Raw genomic sequence first — 22,784 nt, forward strand, 5'->3', positions numbered from 1 at the left:
TATTTAAAATTATCACCTTTTCCTTTTTATCGGAATGATTTATGACAAATTAAAAGCACGGGAACAAATAATGTTGTGGTTTATAGAGGATGAAGCCAATAAACAGTAGCAAGTAGCTGTAAAATATACATTAGATGATAGTAAATTGAGGAAAATGTATTTTGTTCTTTAGTTCACACCTAAACATATATTGTTTATCTTTGATAGTATATATAACAGTGCAGGTATATATTTTAGCTGTAATATTTAGAAATTATATAAATCACTAGTTTGAAATATTCTTTGTATTCAATATGTCACGTTAATCTGTCAATATGTGCAATACAGCTGGAAGTTCAGATATTTATCTTAAATGTGAAGAAGTAACAATGACCTCTGATAATGCAGGCTTATCTACAAGTTATCAACATTTAGACAGCTCCAAATAGATTACAGAGAGCTGTCAATAACATTACTGAATGGGCTAAGAAATAGCGAATACAACTAAAAGTTATGTCTTTGTGTAAAAAGTCTAAAGATGTGGATTCCACCTACAGGAAGTAGATTACTTTTCAGTGATGTTTTGCTCTAGAGTAATTCCACTGGACACATAGCAAAATAATTGTCTAAAAAAGGGAACGCTATGGAAAATTAATAGTAGGTGATTAGATTCGAATTATCAATTCACAACAATCTGTTGTTGCTTAAGCAGATTTTGAAGCCATTGTGGATTTGAAGAACAATTTTATGGAAAAATTACTAGATGTGACATAACTACCATAGACTTTTCAATAATAATATATCGTTAAAGCAATAAAGAAGACACACACAGAAAGATAAAAGTAATAAATGTAACAGTTTCAGAGTAATAAACTACTGTGAGAGGATTGAACTGATCAATTATTATATATCATATGGAAAACAAGATAAACCTTTGTCGACGTCTCTTTCCTATGAAGAATATAAGATATTCTAGCAATATTGTTAAGAAACATTATATATAAGTTTTCCAGAGCAAAATATCAACAATGGTTCAAAAGAAAAACCAGTAATACTTTACGAACCTAGCCAACAATGTAATTTTTTTAAAAGCTTTGGTGGTAATGGTAGTAGTTGTTTTTAAGATTTGTGTAAAAAAAATTATTCCTTTATAAGAAGCTAAACTGGAAGAAGAGATATCCGTTGAGCTTGATATTCTTCAGTGGAAATTTTATTTATTTATTTATTTATGTATTTAACTCGTCAGCCTCTTGGGCTATTTAGGATGGATTACAATGAGTTATAAAAGAGATTAAGTACTATAGGAACATTAATGGATGTTACAAGTGTTGAAACAGGTCTGTGGTCTTCAGGTAGCTAATCGCAGGTTCAGCTGCTCAGGTTGAGCCAGTTACTCCAATGTTCTCGGTATTTCTCCTTGGCGCCTCAGATCACCATGTTTCCGACAATCTAGAAGAATGTGTCTGACGCTGAGCTGAATCTGGCATCGATCAAACGGGCGTGGGCTCCGTGCCTTACCTCCTAAGTACTATAGGAACATTAACAGTGTATAAAAGTTACATAATTTTCTTAATGGATGTTACAAGTATTGAAACAGGTCTGTGGTCTTCAGGTAGCTAATCGCAGGTTCAGCTGCTCAGGTTGAGCCAGTTGCTCCAATGTTCTCGGTATTTCTCCTTGGCGCCTCAGATCACCATGTTTCCGACAATCTAGAAGAATGTGTCTGACGCTAAGCTGAATCTGACATCGATCAAACGGGCGTGGGCTCCGTGCCTTACCTCCTAAGTACTATAGGAACATTAACAGTGTATAAAAGTTACATAATTTTCTTAATGGATGTTACAAGTATTGAAACAGGTCTGTGGTCTTCAGGTAGCTAATCGCAGGTTCAGCTGCTCAGGTTAAGCCAGTTGCTCCAATGTTCTCGGTACTTCCACTTGGCGCCTCAGAGTACCATTTTTCGGACAATCTAGAAGAATGTGTCTGACTCAAAGTTGACTCTGGCATCGATCAAACAGGCGTGGGCTCAGTGCCTTCAACAAATATTCGTGGGTTACTTTGCAGTGCCCTATTCTCGAGGATACTTGACTTATATCTACTATGTTATAATAATTAAGGTATTGATAAAAGATCCTCTTGATTTGCCATAATTTGTTATTTTTGTGACAAGGTCCCAATCCAGTTGGGTTAACTGCCTATAACAGGACTTCGTGTAAGGTTTCGCTTTTTGTTCTGAAGAAGGTTACGTTCATAAAGGTTAAACCTCCAATTGGAAACGTCAGATGGAGCCTAACAACACTGATGTAGTGACCGCTACGACCCGTTAGGCCACCACGCATTCACTTACAGCAATTTCAAAGGTTGGCAATGTTGGTAGATTGGTACCATGCGGTTCCCACCACGACGACGTCTTGCTCTCTTTTCTTTTCTCTACCCCCTTGTAACACTTCCCCTTGTACCCCCTTGTACTTCCACATCACTACTGTACTTCTCGTTCCCGCCAATTCTCCCGTCAGCCACATGAATCAATTTAAATCGAAATAAAATATAATAAAGTATTTCTTCAACCAGTGTTTTCAGTTCCAGTACGAATTCCTTCCACAAAATAGTAGTGAGTGTTCGGACAAACAATCGCATCGACAACCATAAATTCCGACCGACGTATATTCTTACACTTAGCATTGCCAAGGCTGAAAATAAACACAGCAACCATCGTATTTTTAAATTTTAATTGGTGGGACAATTAAAGGCCCCCACACCTTCTCCATTCCCCTCGGTGGCAGAATCGAAAATAAAAAAATGAAAACTTATCCATTATCCTCGGACCATAATTTTTAACGATCACCTCCCCAACCGAAACCGCTCCCGTCCTCTCATGGCCCGGACAAGAAACGAGAGCGAGCGAGACGACGATAGTCATCCGAAACCGTCGACAATTTGCAATAAAATAAAAAATAACGTCCTACAAATCCGTTCGTCGTAATTGCGGCCCAGATATTAGCAATAAGTTGATTTTTTATGCACCCCTGCGCGAAAACAATGGCTAATCGGGGAGCGGACTACGTCACCATCCAGTGGCCCTCGGGGCCCGGTGAGGGGGTGGCGGGGCGGCTTCCCGGCAATATGCTGCGGAAGATAAGACGAGCCCGAGGTGGGCGATGAAGGACCCGGGAGAGAGGCGGGGTAGGTCGTCGTTATTCTTTTTCTTTTTATTGTTATTGGGGGGCGGCAGAACGGGGGCCAATTTTTGAATGTTTAATGAGAATGGGATCGGTAAAATGTCCCTAATTATATTTTATAGCCGGCGGTTTCGAGTCGTAAAAGATTTCTTTCTTTGTAATGGGTCCATTCATTTAAAAAATTCGGAATATTTAAAGTCTTATTTTAAATTTGGACAGTTTCAACATCGCAGTTAAATCGCTTATCAGGTAAAAGAAGATCTGCTGGGACAATCTCTACTCATCAATTACTGAGAGCATCATCAATACTGAAGCAGAATATTTATTAAGCTTGTGGGTCACTCTCTAATCTAAACCATCTTGAAATTGAATTGTAAGACTTATTGGTCAATCTCAAATCCTCGAGACACGTAGCAGTTGATGAATCAGCTATTTCCAGGCTCTTACATGAGAAATGAGAAAAATCTGAAAGGGTTACTATACTAATGGAGTGAAAATACCATCTCGAACAGTTTCAACATCGCAATTAAATCGCTTATCAGGAAAAAGAAGATCTTCTGGGATAATCTCAACTCATGAATTACTGAGAATTACCTCATTAATACTGTAGCAGAATATTTATACTCATAAAGTTTTGCTGTCTTATGATGGTATCAGAAAGGGGCAATACTCACAACTTTCAACTTGGACCTTCACTAACCCCTTCATAAACATATATTTATGTCAATTTCATAAAAGAGAACATTATCCTTACCTTTATTCGGTCCAAGTTCTGTGAACTTCTCCACTCTTACCCTGGACGCAACCGCATATATACCGATGGCTGTCGGTTGTCCATACCCTCTATATGAATGGGATTAGGACAAGTTTACTGTGGTATATTAGTGTAACCTTCTCACGTTGGTATACCGAGTAATGAGCGCGCGGATAGTACATAAAAATCGGCAGCCTCTTCTCCCCTTCCCATCCCGCATGTTTGTATCCTTACTGACTTTATCCCAGTCGTTTCTTGTCCCACAAATAATGAGGTACAACGTCGTTGTGTCCAGGAGGCCAACCATAACAGGCTCTTTTAGGTTAAAGCTGATTATTTCTCCTCTCTTTGTTTCAATATACCACATACTAAACGACTGTCTACGGTGCACCCAGGTTAGAACTAGTAAGGGCTGTAAAATGTTTTAACAGGAGAATATACATACGGACTCCTCGGATATCTACCAGAAATCGATTTTCTCCATAGAATCTAGCCTATCCTAAGTTTAGTGTTACTGATCAAATAACCATTACCACTGCGGTATGGGTGCTGATATGTGCTGTCTGGATGGAACCTCTACTTTGTTATGGTTGTGTTTGTAGTCCTGTATTTGTATTCATTTTTAAATTGTATATACACTATTTATACTTTTAGCCCCCCTGTTTGTGTTATTAATTTTATTTATTTATTTATTTATTATTTCATATATACACTTTATGTCTGTCCCCGTCTCCTTTATATCAACCAGTGAATCGACCGTGCCAGTGAATAGTCGCGAAATGACGAAAAGCGCCAAAGCGGCAAAAAATAGAAAGGAGCAAGGTATTCTTCTAGGTGAGATGTTGAGATCGAAAGAAATTGTTACTTCAATTGTTCATCGATGTCATTTCGACGAACAACGATTTTCGAGCATTACGAAAAATGTAAACAATATATTCTAAAGTTTAAAGGCCCTGTATTCTTCTTTTTCCGCATATAAATCAGAACTACGTTAAATCTCACACTCCTTATACATTTTTGGAATTAGCTTGGGCATGGTTGAAAATCTGTGTTTGTGATTGTTTAACATTTGTCTTGAGGCAAGAGTACAAAATCCAATAAGGAAAATGAACTCAATAACAAAACTGGGCAAGACTGGATGTCTGTCTTCTAGGATGATTTCTAAGTTGTTTACTCAGTTGGTTTAATAGTAGGTCTAGTTCAAATAAACTCCAGTTGATGCAAAAGAGACTTGGAACCTGGCCTTGGAGAATAGCCTTGGAACAAAGAAGAAACTTTATTAATATCGCTGGTCTTTTATACCATTGGTATCGGTATGAATCATATATTTAACATCCCATCTTAATTTAAATGTACCTAACAATTAACCTAATTAATATTATAAACAGAGATCAGTACAATAAGCAAAAATATAATATACAGATTTACTTGAATTATTCAAATTTTGTTGTGTTAAAGACTTTGAATAAGTCTGCAAAATTATCTGATTATCTAACGTAATGAACAATTAGTATTTTCTTTAGACATAATTTTCTTTTAGCCGCCAAACACTGTCCACCTTTATATTTTTTATAACATCTTTGTTAGATACACTTTGTACAATCTTAATTATAAATTAATTTATTACTACTTTTCATTTGTACTTGGATTAATTCACAAGCAAGACGAGTGCGAGAAAATACATCAATATGTATTCCTCAATTATAAATTTAACAATAATAATAATAATAATATAGCTGTAGTTTACACTAAAGGTATACAGTTTATATAAGTTCATATCGTTTGGTTCGCTTCAATCCCCTGACATAATGCGTGCTGTCTAGCAGTTGTATTACTGCTGCGTTAGTATGATTTGGTACTATTCTTTCGTGCTTCAAGGCGAAATCTTGGATAACTTCGCAAATCCATTTTATTTCCAGATCATCGTGCAATTCTTCGTTGGTTACGTAGCGATAGGCTTTTGTAATCAATCGAAGAACCTTGCTTTGACAGCGTTGGATGACTAGTTGATTTGAATTTTTAGTGCAACCCCATATTTGCACCCCATAAGTCCAAATTGGCTTTATAATTGTCTTAAAAATCAACCTCTTTGATTTTAGATCAAGTTGCGAGTATCTTCCGACTAATCAGTATTATTGTTTTATTTTGGTTCTAATATGTTTTACTTTTTGTCTAACATGATGTTTCCAATTTGTAGATTAACCGTCAAGATGGATTCCGAGGTATTTAGCTGATTCTGCTTGAGGAATCGGGCATCCATTGAGTGATAAAATTAAGTTTTTATTATTTCGCCGCAATGCAAAATTAACGTGGATAGGAGCTATTAAGTTGAAATTTCCAAATTTTGTCCATTTGTTGATTTTGTTGATTGTCACTTGTACTTTTTCTACTGCCCTAGGCAGAGAGATATGTCGTTTAAGTTCACTTTTAATACCAATTATTGAGTTTATTCTTTGGCTGCCAAATCTACATATATGCATGAATGAAATGATATGAATCCACTAAAAATGTTTCTAGTTGGTCACCACCCCAGTCGACATCACTTACTCCTCCAAGTCCACTATCGCCTTACGTATTCTTACTTTATTTATTTTATTATTATTTTCTGTTGTCATGAATTTGCTATATCTTCCTGTTCGGTTGAACTGGTATTTATATCAAAATTCTGTAATTCCGTTGTACCACATGTTTCTAGTTTTGTAGTGCTCCTCTAGTCCTTGTAAATTACTCACGGCTGAATTACTCATCTCTTCTCCATTGTGTCCAGATCTCTAAATGTGTCCAAATCTTTAGCTGGTTTCAATGACTTACTTCATTCCAATACGGTTAGGAATATACGAATATACCTGACAAGCAAAATGAAGAAAATACCTTTTATAAACTAAGTTAGTTAACTATGACTTGTTTTGTCTTGGGTAAAAAATAATTTCAAAGGAAATAAGTGACTCAATTATGTTATAAACCCGATTAATCTCATACTAAGTTTAAAAAAATATTATTATTAAAAATTATAATAAACTCTATTCGCCTTCTGTCGCTTACTCGCCCTTCTTCCTCCTGTCCCCCCGGTAATCGTTTCCCATTACCATTCTGTCGGTATCGAATGTAGGAACGATCAATTTGTGCGTTTGCCTCGCGTACCCGACAAACAAACGCCAAATATACTGTGTAAATACATTTGGGGGGCCGTGTCTCATTCTAAAAACAGTGCAAACACCGAAATATATAAATGCGAATGATAAAAGTCGAACGTAACACCGACAAAAACAATCGGGCGCGGATGTAGGACGTATCAGTTCAATATGTCGCCGGCCATTTCCATATTATTCCGATTTGTTCGGCCGAATCCGGGACGCGAAGGGAAACAGTGGTACAGACTTATGATTTATCGAGACAAAATTTTGTTTGCCCATTTTTAAAAGTTTTATTTAATGGTTTCAAGGAACAATGCCTTTCTTGTCAAAACCATGTTTTTAAAATGAGTAATTAATAATTTACAAAAACGAATTCGTCAATTGTATTAAAACCTTATAGATTTCTTAATATTTGATATACACTTTTTTAGTTATAAATTATTAAACGAGTTATTATTTATTATTTACATTTTTTTCATTGACTTATTTCTGTAAAAAAATATTTTTAGTCGATTCTTCGAAATAAACTTGAAAACATCTAGAAATCTCAGGGCGCCAAGTCAGGGCAATAGGGCAATTTTTGAAATAGCAGAGATAAATGCGAAGAACTAATCTGAAGTGAGATATAGCACTCTAAGATCTGCACTTGTTTATTGTCAGTTTAGTTCAGCTGAATGAAAACAGATTGAAGAATATCAGGATATTTAGGTCTTACTATGTTTTAGTCACAGTAATGTTTTATAAGGCAATATATAAAGATTTTTTCAAGTTATACTGATCGAAGGTACTTATTATTCAGTTTATTTTAACTGATACGGCTTATAGTAACCTGATGGGTATGTGACTTGATTCTATGAAATGTTATTTAAAGTTTCTTCATTTTATGTGTAAATTTGGATACAGACATCGCTTCGTTGCCTTAAAAGGAAATCGAAATCCTTATAAAATATCGATTAAACTACCAAATGAAAATAAAGATCTAAGGAAACATCCAATGCAGATGTATGTTAATAGGTATTATAAATGATATATGAAAAATTTAATTAAAAGTATTATAGCCAATATTGCAAGATTAGTATATTGACCGATAATATTGAACAACAACAAAAAAATGTGAGTCAATGCTATTCGATATTATTTGAAGAAAATCTAGACGAGACTTTCAAAAAACTTTCAAGAAGGTTAACAGTTGAAGAACAAACTACTTCAAGGCATCTACATGTGATTAAAGAGATTTAAAAGTAGGTAAAATGCCATTTGGATGGATTCAATATAGGGGTTTCATTGCATGCCATGGACAATAAGAAGAGTTTTCTTTGGTTGATTGAGACTGACGATAAAAATTTGGTCAGACAAGAGATCCATTCACATGGATATCGAAGCAGAATATTGATGGCCATAGTGTCTTGCTGTATAGATGATGATATCACCTATGTTTATTGTATAACGAGATGTTAAAGCTGAATGAAACTGTTACTGCACATGTCTACCGAATGCCGGTGGAGTAAAACAAACAGAAGAATATATTGTCGCAGAAAGGATAACAACAACGAGTAATAGATATAATATCACAAAAATGGGAAAGAGTTATTAAAAATTATATGTGTTGTACCATTTCTTTTGACTTAATGCCTTTTTAAAGTAAAAAAAGTTGTCAGAATACATGTAAGCGACTTAAAGTAGATTAAAATTAAGATATCAACAAGTGCCAGATTGTACATTGATCTAAATTTACTGAGTATACAAAAAAGGGACCCATAGTACGGACGATCACCTGTTCTCACAACTCCCGGAACTTCCTCTGCTTATCTAACTTCCTGTCCACCCTAGTACTACTACCGAATTTTGTGTTTGTTCTTTCTTGGTTTTCCGTTTAGTAAAATATATTTACCATCGTACCTACACAAACAAGAAAACAGACTAGTATATATATAAAATATTTGGTCCCTATTCCGGTGATAGTTCGACCACTGCCAGTCGAAATAATTCAATTGCAGGGAAACCCTCTTGGTATCGTAAAATATCAACAAGTTACAGTGAATTTGCGCGAGAAAAGATTTATTATAGTGTTAATATTTTATTGGAACGAGCTTCTATATAATTTTTATCACAGTTGCTGAAATAAAGCTTGCCAATGTAAAATATTGAGTAAGTAGTGAAAATAAGTTTTTAAAAAATTGCCATCGACGATCCAATGCCCTATATATGATAGAGAAACGTTTATTTAACTTGTTTATAATTATTTTTTCCATTTACAATAAAAAAATTACTAATTTAAAATCTATATATATATATATATATATATATATATATATATATATATATATATATATATATATATATATACAAACGTATTTTACATGGATGTATATAGCAAATAAATAATTCTATATAATATACTGACGAATATAATATAATTTAATCCATAAATAATTATTGTTAAGCCCTTATTTTATAATATCAGCAGCAAAATATTAGAGTTTTGATTGATAATTTTGATCTGTGAATACATAGCATGTGTCAATAGATCGATGTTTAGAAAACTTTAATATATTTTCCTGGATTTTGGATTTTTGCAGTTAAATATGGACGTATCTTGAATTCTTCCAATGAATTTCAGTTTTAGTCGCGAGCTTTAGTGATATTAGGGTAATCTTGTTATGATCTTTTACAGGGGTATATTAATGAACATTCATCGTATACATAAACATACATACACTATCGTTCACAAGTTTGGAAACCATAAGACAATTAAAATAACAACAATAAAACAAATAAGTTATAATTTATTACACCCAAATCGTAATGAAACCTTAGATTAACATTTATTTCGTTTTACAATGTCCATTTAACAATGCACATTGTGCAATACACTGAACTCAATTTGATCGATTTATGCCCAATGTCCATCCTAATTACTTCTCCAGTAATTTGACTAATTCTTTTATTAACTTCTTTAAGTGTCCAGTATCCAGTCCAGTATCTTGCAATCATTTTGTAAGTATTACCATAACTGTCTTGATCTCGAGAGGCATCGATTCTTCACTTTTCTGTCCATTTGTAGATTTTGTTGACTGCCACTTGTACTTTTTCTACTGCCCTAGGCAGAGATATATCGTTTGTCATAACAACTGTGTTGTCAGCAAAGGTTCCAAGTAGTGTTTCTTTTGTTGTTGGAATGTTAGCAGTGTAGAGCAGATACAGGAGAGGTCCTAAGACGCTTTTAAGGCGCAATTCTTCTTTGTTCGCAGTTTAATCTATCCATTACATAATGAAGATATAACGATTTTTATGTTTTTAATTTTTCTTTACTAATAATAATTATTAAAATTATCTGCTATATATAATATGCTGGCAAAGTTATATTTCACAATTTTCTTGAAACTACTATGTTATAGATATAATTTAGTACGGAATATCATATGTAGTAAGATGACAACAGGATAATACTAACTATTAGATATTACATTACGCTTAATTATTAAAACTTTATAGAAGGAACATTTTCAAGAAAATTACTTTCTGCACCACTCCAACCTGATTTCAACTACACCAAGTTTGAAACTTGTTCATCTACACAATATTCAAAACATCTAGAAATCTCCAGATGATAACCTAGGCGAATAATGTGGTTGTTGATAAAAACCAGTTGAATTTTAAGTAAATTTAGAAAAATCAATGTGAATTAAGGCATATATCTCAATTATTGTTCTTTTTCGCACTTTAATCTAGCTGAATTTTACGAGTAATACAAATTAAAAGTATGTGGTATATTAAATAAGTTGGCAAAGTTATATTTAACAGTTTGCTTGGAAGCACTATATATAGAATTTAGTACAGAATTTTTCATATTTATGTCAATACGTTGGCAAAAATTTGACAAGAATATATCACTAATCAAAACGATATTACGTCACTGTTCATTATAAAAACATTATAGAAAGGACATTTTCAGGAAAATGGTAACTAATTATTTTCTGCACCCCTATAACTGAATTTTAACTATAGCAAGTTTGAAACTTCTTCATCTACGCAATATTCAAAACATCTAGAAATCTCCAAATGACAATACCGACAAATAAGGTGGTTGTTGAAAAAGACCAGTTGAATTTTAATTAAATTTTGTAAAACCAATATGAAACAAAGCATATCACTGGATTATTGCTCTATGTTCGCACTTTAATCTAGCTGAATTCTACTAGTAATACGAACTAAAAACATCTGGTATATTTAATAAGTTGATAGTTTTTTAGACATAATTTTTTTTATTAAACAAGTTGGCAAAAAGTTGACAAGAAGATATCACTAATCAGAACGATATTACGTCACTGGTCATTATTAAAAGAACAAGATAAGGTTTTCGGATGACGTACTAATAAATACAGAATATACGACCTCTAATGCAATTGTTTGTTACAGCTGAACTGAAATTGGACGTTTTACGCGAACGAGACGAGAAAGACAACCTGGACCGACAATTACGGGAGGAACGCAAAATTCGAGGTAAGTACCGCGCACGGTCCTCTTACGGCGGGTTCCAGTAAACCCTCGCCCGCTTCGAATACGTCCCATATTGTTCTTTCGCGTTTTTATTCGCCGATAACATTTTTCCGAACCCGCCGACATCAGATTTAACGATGCTCGTGATTCGGCATTGTTCCGTTAATTTTAATTAAAGCGTTTTTTTCGTCGAATGGCCATTGTTTCGAGGCTTTTGTGCTTCGAGTTTTTATTGTATTAATTGTGAATAATAATAGGGGAGTTGTTGAGGAAATACTAGGGCCTGTATCGTTATTTATTTTGTTGTTTTGATGGTTTTGGTATTGATACATGATGAGAATGAGGGATAATGGTTTCAGTCGTTCGATTAAGATCGAAAAGTTCCCATGTTATTTGACAACGGCTATATATTCTGGCGTAAAATGATGATTTTTACGGGATTATTTAATATTCTACAATAAAGTAAACACGCTTTGTCGAATATACAAACCCACGACTGATGCGAAGGGTGCCTTTTAAATTTTAACCTTTTAATAAGTCTCATATTATAGCACAATATCATTTGTAATTTTGATATTACTTAAAAAATTCAACAGAAAGTGCATACTCACTTACAAAAACCAACTATCCCAAACCATCGTTTTGACTTTTTTAATTTCATACCACCACAAGAAATTCCTTGGACAAGATGGTTCCTTGCTACTATATAGACTTTTGGCAAGGTATATAATGAGGAACTTCAATGTAACTTATAATGATACAGGAAGTATGCCCAAATATTGGTGTCATACATTTTCGAAGGACACTTTGGATTAAAGAAATGTGATTAAGCACTGACTGTATAGTATGAACGTAAACCACTGTTAAAAAACCTAAGCTAACTGCTACATGTGATGGTTTCGACATATACCTACATAAAATAACAGTTTTCCAATCAACATTACCGAGTGGTTCAGAGTAAAGAGACGCTCAGTTTGTATTTTCAATATTTCTTAACTTTGTTGGTTGATTCGAAGAAATCTATTACCAAAGCCCATCAAATATCTTGGAAACTAGGTTTTGGTTCCAACAGAAGGTCTAAAATGTTCAAAAACAATGAATTACAAGATTTATTGGACAAAAACCCAACTCGTGGTAATATACTATTACTATAATATATATTATTACTTACTAGCGACCCGCCCCGGCTTCGCACGGGTGCAATGCTGATACTAAATTAAATGCACTATAGAAAAAATATGAACGTTGTATATAAAAACATAGCGGCCCGCTCCGACTTTGCACGGACATAAAATATATATGCCTATGTCACTCAATGAAAACATGATTAAAATCGATCCAGTATTGTTGGTTCATTCATTACTGCCCTTGGCCTGCACGCATTAAATTTGGAGTAAAACAATTCCTCTTCCCCTATACTTACTATGAAGATTTCCTGCTATCTTTGGAATATCTAAATTGATACAAGTTTTATTACATTACACATTTTTAAACGCAAATTTTAAATTTTAAATCTCCGAAAATATTTGTTTAATTTACATGCTGTAAGGAACCATATTGATCTATATTAATTGCACACTGTATTTAAGGTACTTAATTCGATAAGGATTAATGCCGTATTGCTTAAAATAGCTTCGTAAATAAGCCATTTTCTCACGTAAAAAGTAAACAATAAAAATGGTTAATGTGGGTTATCCCTAAAAGATAAACATATACCATCGCGGACTTTTTTGTAGACCTTTTTATGGTGTACAATACTGTAGTACATTAATTTGATCTAACTCGTAGGGTTAGGCAGCGTTTTTGCTAATTGCTAAATAAGCCTAAAAAAATAGGTGAATTTACGACATCACGTTAGAAACCTCTAAAATTAGCAATGTTGCCTTAGTATATTATGCATGTATTATACATATAAACCTTCCTCTTGAATCACTCTATCTATTGAAAAAAACCACATCAAAATGCGTTGCGTAGTTTTAAAGATTTAAGCGCACATAGGGATATAGGGACAGAAAAGGCGACTTTGTTTTATACTATGTAGTGATTAGGTAATAAGAAGCTGTTAATAATGGGACAAGGACACAGGCCTGCGGAACGCCTAAATATATTGGATGTAGTTCCATGTATTCGTCACCCTGTTTAACAAGAAAATGTCTGTGTGTGAGATATGATTTCAATAGTTAAAAATGTGGATTATGTAGAAGATATCTCTAGTACGCCACACCTTATCAAAAGCTTGAAATATATCGAGGAATGCGACCGAGCAGTTTTTTCATGTTTAAGTTTTTATTTATTGATTGGTCCCTATCATTGCGAACTAGCTCTGTTGTTCCCTGTTTGTTACGGAAACTAAAGTGGAACTCTGGATTAATACTTCCTTGGAAATCGCAGGTAACAGGCTTATATGCCTGTAGGAGGAAACGTCTTCTGACATTTACCCTGGTTTGAGAATCATAACGATTTGGGCCACTTTCCGCACAGTTTCTGTTAAGAAATATTTCTTCGTCTTCTTTAAGTCAAAAGAAATTAATTCGCGCTCTTGTTAGTTATTATTAAAAGTGATTTTAGCATTGATTAACATATTCTCCACTTTCACATGCATTTGAATGTGTTTTCTATTCGAAATATTAATTAATTAAAAGCTCCATCACTTTTTTGTCGCTAATGCTGCAGGATACATACAGTCACACACACACACACACACACCCATCCACAGGCATAGATAAACGCGTACACGTCCAGACGTGGGCAACCCCCCGCTCCCATCAACCCTTCTCATAAACACACATGTCCCACGTGACCCCGCCGCTTGCCGACATCAAGGATGGATCTGACGTACGGCAGCCGAAGAATGCCGCTCATCAGCGAAAGTCGTGAGTCCGGGAACATCTTAGTAAGGGCCCGCGGGGCTCAGCAGGAATGTCTCCCAACCCCGGCCGAGGAATGTTCCGATCACATACCTGTCGCCGTTGCCTTTAATCCCACGACTACGAGGTAGCGCGGGATACATTTTAATGGTGCTCGTTTCGTCTTCACTCCGTGCACGGATGGAAATCGAAACACGGACGAGTGGAAATTGTCAACATTGCAGGACGTTATGACGAAAATGATTTATTACATCCTCTTAAATTCGTCGTGTAGTTAGTTTCATGAAGATAGATATTATAGGGAAAGACTGCAACTAAATAGTAAATAGTTCTTCCATTTTTATATTGTTATTACTTTTTATTTTATTTGAAAGCCTCTTTGGGGTAAATTCGATGGCTCGTTGAATGGAGGTAAAACGAAATGAAACAGTGGCGTTTACATTAAGTGACCGTTATTTATTGACAATATAAAAAAATGTAGAAAATACAAAATAGATAAAACGGATGGCAGCGGTGTTACCTGGAGACGAGGCTTGGACAGGTGGTGGCACGTCTAAACCAAACGATGGTCGGGTACTCAGTGATCTACTATGTAAAATTCGACATGCCTCAAGGTCGCTACACCCCCTTTATAGAAACCAAAGTTTATTTCGGCTGAATCAGCTTAAAGACCATCCCAGGAGACATGGTCTGTTTACTTGGGTGACTGGTGCGGTTGTTCCTTATTAGATTTTACATTTATGCATCGAAAGATTTAAAATTACAATCAGCAACACTGCAGCTACCAAGCCGATCTTACATAATTAAGCTGTAGCGTAGTTTTGTCTAGACGTTCTGTCTTCTGTGTAGTGAATAAATAGAATTGTTCAGTCACATAACAATTTATCTACTTCCGGCTTGGTTAGCGCAGTGGCGTGCGATAGTCACCGGTTGGAATCCTGCTAGAGCATGGTCGTTACCTGTGTGATTGTACTTAGACAAGAGGGCAAAATCCCACAAGGAAAATGATCCCAGTTACTCCAGTAACCAAGATCTTGATGATCTTCAAGTTGGTCACTCTCCAGTTGGTGGCCTTAATGTCGAGGACAGTGGTCGAGACTTTAAAATCTATATAATAAAAAATTAATCTGTTATTTTATCTATTCCATATTAAGATGTTTTACTTTTTTTAAATAAGCCTCAATATATTTATATTTTTCTACAAATATTTTCACAAATAATTCAAGTTTAGCTCCTTCTAAAACTGCTATGTTCATCAATCCTTAGTTCCATTTCCCTTTCCATCGACCATTCTGCATTTTTGAATTCTGATTTTCCAGAAATTTGCTACCTTGATAACTGTTCATTCAATATTTCTTATGTTTATTGCCACAAGTTGTTCTTATTGTATTGTTGTTCTTGTTGCATTACCTTCATCGTTCTTTAGGGTTGGTTATATATAGCTAGGTGAATGGAGGTAAAACGAAATGAAACTGTGGTTGTTTACATGGTGTGACCGTTATTTATTAAAATGATACAAATATAGAAATAACAATAGATAAAAGGAATGGCAGGGGTGTAACATGAAGTCCTAAGAGTTCTGTAATATACCTATTATTTACCAAAAATTGGATTTTAATTATTTTTTATTACTACTTTTGATAAAAAATTGTTACCAGAATACCCATCCTGATAAATCAAAAATATGTATTCATCTTCACGACCTAAATAAGATCTAATAACATAACATCCTCGACCAAACCCAACGAGAGCTGCCCATACCCTAATACAAGGCGTTGGAACCGGATTTATACAAAAACCATGGATAAAAATGGAAAGGCTATCGGGTCTCACCTCTCCCCCCCACTCGGCTCGGCTCAGCCAACATACCCCGCCCCCGACGAGGACCTCGCCGAAGCGCCGTGGATATATTCAGAATATTCAGTCGATTTTTTGGTCGAGCGAAGCGCAAAAAATTTCTATAATTCTTTTTCCACCTAAGTAGGTACAATTAAAAAATAAATATATTCGGAGCCCGACGGCAATTCCCCTTCAATGGACCGTGACTAATCTCGTTCTCGATCTCAACAACGTACGGAACAGAGAGACGATAAAAATAAATATAATTTTCGCCGGATGAAATTGGAGAATATATAAGATTTTCACGGTAGAGCGACCTGTTTACCATCCGGGGTGGAGGTTTCGATAAGGAAAGGCGACGGAGGTGGAAGGGGATCGGTCCTGTTCGAGTCGATGCAAATGCATTTTCGATATTCTTTATCGGCCAAAATAAAATTTATTTGACTATTGACTGATTGCTAAATATTGTTGAAATATCACCTATTGATAACAAAATCCATCATAAAAATTACTAGCAAGCTTTTAACAGAGTCCGTTTCTCTCTTGTTTTTTCTGTTTCAAATTTCCATCTCTTGAAGACAGTAGAATTTCTGAATTAAGTGTAAAAGTGAAAAACACTTGTATTATCATTCATATTCCTTATCGGATACAATACAATTAATTTGACTTTTGACTGATTACTAAATATGTTTGAAATATCATCTATTGATAACAAAAACCAACATAAAAATTACTAGCAAGCTTTTAACAGAGTCCGTTTCTCTCTTGTTTTTTCTGTTTCAAATTTCCATCTCTTGAAGACAGTAGAATTTCTGAATTAAGTGTAAAAGTCAAAAACACTTGTATTATCATTCATATTCCTTATCGGATACAATACAATTAATTTGACTTTTGACTGATTACTAAATATGTTTGAAATATCATCTATTGATAACAAAAACCAACATAAAAATTACTAGCAAGCTTTTAACAGAGTCCGTTTCTCTCTTGTTTTTTCTGTCTCAAATTTCCATCTCTTGAAGACAGTAGAATTTCTGAATTAAGTGTAAAAGTGAAAAACACTAGCATTATCATTCATATTCCTTATCGGATACAATACAATTAATTTGACTTTTGACTGATTACTAAATATGTTTGAAAGATCATCTATTGATAACAAAAACCAACATAAAAATTACTAGCAAGCTTTTAACAGAGTCCGTTTCTTTCTTGTTTTTTCTGTTTCAAATTTCCATCTCTTGAAGACAGTAGAATTTCTGAGTTAAGTGTAAAAGTCAAAAATACGTGTATTATCATTCATATTCTTTATCGGATACAATACAATTAATTAAGCTTAAAAAATTACTAAAATTGTTGTTTATTAAATTCACTTGGAACTGTAATTTACCAAATATATCTGTTGATAACAAAAATAATCAAAAAAATTATCAACAAGCTCTTAACACAGTCCACTTCTGTCTTGTTTTTTCTGTTTCTTGCTTCCATCCAAGTAAAAATAAACTTGTATTATGTTTTTGCTGGTATTTTTATTAGCGAGCATTCATTCATATTAAAAGTGCTATGAAAATGATATGCGTCTTTTCTTTCTTCCTGTTTATTAAAACAGTTTTAAACTTCTATATAATACTTTTAAATTTATAGTATACAGATACACAAACAAACAACACGCACTTGATAGGTTAAGTTTTAAACCGTAATTATCTTTTTATATATATTTTCATTAAAACTTTTAAACAGAACGTCTGTCAGGTCTGCTAGTATTTTTATGAAATATAGAGTGTATTTTCCAATTATAAAAATAGTATTCAGAACGATATTTTTATAACAAACCGATTGTTGTCATTACTGCTAATATCCCAATTCTACATATTTTTGCTTTTTTACATCATAAATGAAAATACAGAACCTACGTGTCTGCTCGTGTATTAAAATAGAAAAAGGGCGAGAGGCATTACGAGATATCCAAGTCCCTTTATTTATTCAAGATACTCTCGGCTGCGGAAACTAAATCGTACGTACCGAGATGTTAAAAAAAACGACAACACAGTCCACTTCTGCCTTGTTTTTTCTGTTTCATGCTTCCATCCAAGTAAAAATAAACTTGTATTATGTTTTTGCTGGTATTTTTATTAGCGATCATTCATTCATATTAAAAGTGCTATGAAAATGATATGCGTCTTTTCTTTATTCCTATTTATTAAAACAGTTTTAAATTTCTATATAATACTTTTAAATTTATAATATACAGATACACAAACAAACAACACGCACTTGATAGGTCAAGTTTTAAACTGTAATTATCTTTTTGTATATATTTTCATTAAAACGTTTAAACAGGACGTCTGTCAGGTCTGCTAGTATTTTTTATGAAATATAGAGTGAATTTTCCTAATATAAAAATAGTATTCAAAACGATATTTTTATAACAAACTGATTGTTGTCATTACTGCTATTATCCCAAGTCTACATATTTTTGCTTTTTTACATCATAAATGAAAATACAGAACCTACGTGTCTGCTCGTGTATTAAAATAGAAAAAGGGCGAGAGGCATTACGAGATATCCAAGTCCCTTTATTTATTCAAGATACTCTCGGCTGCGGAAACTAAATCGTACGTACCGAGATGTTAAAAAAACGACAATTTAAAATATAATATCAGGAAAAAAACCCGGCCTCCTTTTTTTCCATAATCTTTTCTCATCAGGCTCCATTACTAAATGTACTAAAAAATTCCATTAAAACTGCGGCGTCGACCAACACCGAGGCGAAAAAAAAAACGGAGAGGAAAAAAGGCAAAATTTCGCGCAAATGACCATTCGAGATTAGTGGAGAAAGATGCGGATTTAGGATCGCCGCGGCGGCGGCGACGGTTGAGGCGGGGTAGGGGGGTCTTGGCCGTCCGAGGATTTTCCATTTTCGCCAGTCGGTAATTAAGAAGGGTGGAAATCCAACGGGAAAGGACCTCAAAAAGCAGGTACGAATTAATACGGTTTTAATTTAAAATTTCAGCGGATCCGACGAGAGCTGGAGGAAGGAGTTGCCACCGGACCGGATTCGATTGTTTTGGTGTATATTGCGTGGAGATTACGACGTACGCCACGTTCAGAAGAGAATCCCGATTTAGACGAGATTTCGGTTAATTAATTAAGTAAACATCATACGCATTATATGTGATAACGATACGCAGAAATGATCAAATATGGACAATATTTCTGAACAAGTTCCTTTCCCTCGTTTCCAACTAATTTTTAATACAATAAATCGTACTACTAATATAAAACCCAGACTATGTTAAATCCAACCTTCAAGAATTACTTCCAAAACATTCTTTCACTATACTAGCTATCAAAGAAGTATGTGCTCAAAGCGTGTTGTAGTGTGACGGAAGCTTTTTCTATGTATATTCAATAGGGATCCTTTTCTTCAGTTGATTATCTACCAGGTGTTCAGGAAAATCATTACCAACAGACGTCGCTAGGCTTATGTTATACTTAAGTATGTAATGTTATGATTTGACACATGTCATTTTATGCTGCTGGCGTCAAGCCTCAAAGCTATACGTGTTATATTCTTTGCGAAAGTAACACTGTCATATATTAATACCCCTTTGAAAATGTCAAATTTCGTACGTGAAAACATGCATTTGCAGCGCATTTCTTTACTTAATTCATCAAAAAAAAGCTACTGCATGTCAACGTTCTCTGGTAGTTCTTTCGATGAGCATGCTCTAAAATCACATGAGGGCCATGTATGCCAAAAATTTTGTAGATGCGAAACTGCAAAGATTATTGGATGACGACCCGACCTAAACTAAATACAGTTAACAAAAGCGTTAAATGTGGCCCAAGAAACAAAAATCCTAAAGATGGGGAGATGGGTGCCACGTGGATTCAAATTAATGATCGGAAGAAATGATCTCCAGGGCCAAATCGTTTTGGTCACAAGACGATGCTCTGTGTTGGGCCTGTTGAAATCTAGTGAACAATTAATGATCTCTCTCGACAACAAATGAACAACCTGAATCATGCATTGATCGAAAAACATCCAAAATGGGCCCAAAGACATTGTAAAGTGATTTTACAGTACGATAACGCACCGTCTCATAAAGCAAAACCGGTCAAGGAAGCGTTGAAAGTACTTGGACGTTACATATTAACACACCTGCCATACTCTTCAGACTTTGATCTGCCCGACTATCAATTTTTCGCATCAATAGGACACACACTTTCAGAGCAGCACTTCGCAAATTTCGAAGATTTAAGAAAACGGCTCGATGAATGGCTTTGCTCAAAGGACAAACAATGTTTTGACGATGACATCCATCAATTGCCTGAAAGGTGGACAAGATGTATGGAATCAAATGGTCAGTACTTTGAATAAACAATTTCAGGTACACCTGGTGCATATCTTTTGTCATCGTTAAACTATTTCAAGATCTGTTTAATTAATAAAAGCTGAAAAAAAACGTCCCTTTCATCAAGTTAAGGAAGTATATAACAGAAAACAGACGATTTTTAACGTGGTTTTTAGTGATAATAGCACTAAATTTTGAGTGTTTATTTCTTGGAGCTGCATCTGCACAAAGTGAAGAAATCATAAGAACGATATTATGTTTAAATAACTGAGAAAAAATAACCAGAACAAGGAATAACCAACCCAGCCACGCCAGTAATAAGACCGGTTAAGACCGGATGCCTTTTGGGTCTCTAAGTTGGTCTATGGTGAGTCGGCAGGCTTTATACCGGCGACCGTGGTTCGGAGCCCACGTTAAATAGTAGGTTCAGTACAGATAAACCCTCGATGGTATAAAGAAGACTTAAAATATATGAAAAAAAAAATAACTGGCAGATTATGAAAAATTTTACCGATTTAATAGATTGTCTTGTTAACAAACTTTATGCCGGATTAATATATTTTATGCACCCTCGCCGAAAACCCTCACAAAGGTTCGTCTTGCCACCGGATATCAGGAAACAAATAACAAGGAGGAATATATATTAAAATTGTTCCGAACTCCGAAAAGAATGTATGTATTTTTGGAAATCCTCTCCTCTTATATATTTACGCTACCACATACCCTTTTGCTTGTCGTAAAAGAGCGCGCCGCCGCCCCCTCCCCATCCGCCAAAAACAACCCTAAGGGAACGTTCGACCGTATCAAAGGAATAACTTCTTTTATAATAATATGAATTATTCGAAGAAAATTGCGCATCGGCAGAAATTTATTGCGACATTTAGAATCGGGCCCGTGGATGAAAAGCTTCGCCCCTACTACCGCCCCCCGCCCCACGCGAGTCTTGGAGGAGGCGCCCGTTCGCCCCCGACCGACCCCTTTCTCCCTTTTGTTCCGGTATTATTTCCGATGTTAAAAGATATTCCGAAATCACCCTTGAAGAAGATTTAGAAGTGCAGGGGTTAGTTGCTTAATGCCTTTTGTTAGTGCCATGAACTGACCTTTGCTAAATGTCGAGGTATCGGGTAACGCGAGGCGTCGTCTAAGGTTCTCGTTTTCTTCGTTTTGCGATTCGCGCTGTAAAATAACCGACTGACTATGTTTTCGTCGATATGCATCTTCAGGAATTAAGAAAAACTGTAACGAAACAGTTATATTATTTCTTATTATTCCTCCGAATAACATTTAGTTTAATAGACAATATTTGATACATATTTCCTGAATCTTTACAAGAAAGCAGCAATATGCACAGTTATTTAAAACTAGCTAGTTATCTGTGAAGATACATTGGTCCTTACTTACTCTCTAATAAAATAAAATAAAGATTAGTAGAAACTTTCAGAGTTTTTACCTTTTAGTGCGGTTTATTACACAATTACGCAAGATTACACGGTTTGGTTCTTTTGAGTCTGTGTCCTAGTTCACTCGAAGGGTAGCAGAACTTCGGTATTTACATGAAAGTTCAGTCTTTCCTCATGCCTTGTTGCGAATCTCCTAATTTCCTCTATAACTGAAATCCTCGGTGTAAGTAACTATTGCTATGTTATCTGGGTGCATCCACAATATAAAAGGTCCCCGGCCTAGCACAGTAAAGCACATTTTTTGCCAAAATTATTTTTTTTTATTCAAAATAATTCCCTTCAAGGGTGATACACTGATTATACCGACACCTTCAACTTTTCGATACCATTTTTGGAGTAGGATTTGTCCTTTGCTTTAAAATAGGCCTCAGTTTCGGCGATCACCTCTTCATTCGACGAAAATTTCTTCCCAGCGAGCAGTCTTTCGAGGCCTGAGAACAGGAAATAGTCGCTGGGGGCCAGATCTGGAGAATGCGATGGAAGAGGAAGCCATTCATGGATTTTTGCCATCGTTTTCACTGACTTGTGACACGGTGCATTTCTTGGTGAAGCATCACTATCTTTTTCTTCAAATGCGACCGTTTTCCGGCGATTTTGTCCTTCAAATGGTCGAATAACGCTGTGTAATAGTCGCTGTTGATGGTCCTTCCTTCTTCAAAGTAGTCAATGAAAATTATTTCATGCGCATCCCAAAATACAAACGCCTGCTGATTATTG

General features: G+C 35.0%; 1 protein-coding gene across 2 annotated transcripts in view; it reads left to right on the forward strand.

Moving 5' to 3' along the window:
• dac (dachshund family transcription factor) overlaps positions 1–22,784 on the forward strand; it is a 436,877-nt gene that overhangs the window by 289,494 nt on the left and 124,599 nt on the right. For both annotated transcript variants that reach the window (XM_076417492.1, XM_076417493.1), the window contains exon 8: positions 11,466–11,549. In XM_076417492.1, the coding sequence (XP_076273607.1) occupies positions 11,466–11,549 (84 nt within the window). The remainder of the gene's footprint in view (positions 1–11,465; positions 11,550–22,784) is intronic.

This window comes from Rhynchophorus ferrugineus, unplaced genomic scaffold (genome assembly GCF_030347505.1).
Source record: "Rhynchophorus ferrugineus isolate W39M unplaced genomic scaffold, kcgeb_rfMv2 rfM11, whole genome shotgun sequence".
NCBI classification, from domain to species: Eukaryota; Metazoa; Arthropoda; class Insecta; order Coleoptera; family Curculionidae; genus Rhynchophorus; species Rhynchophorus ferrugineus.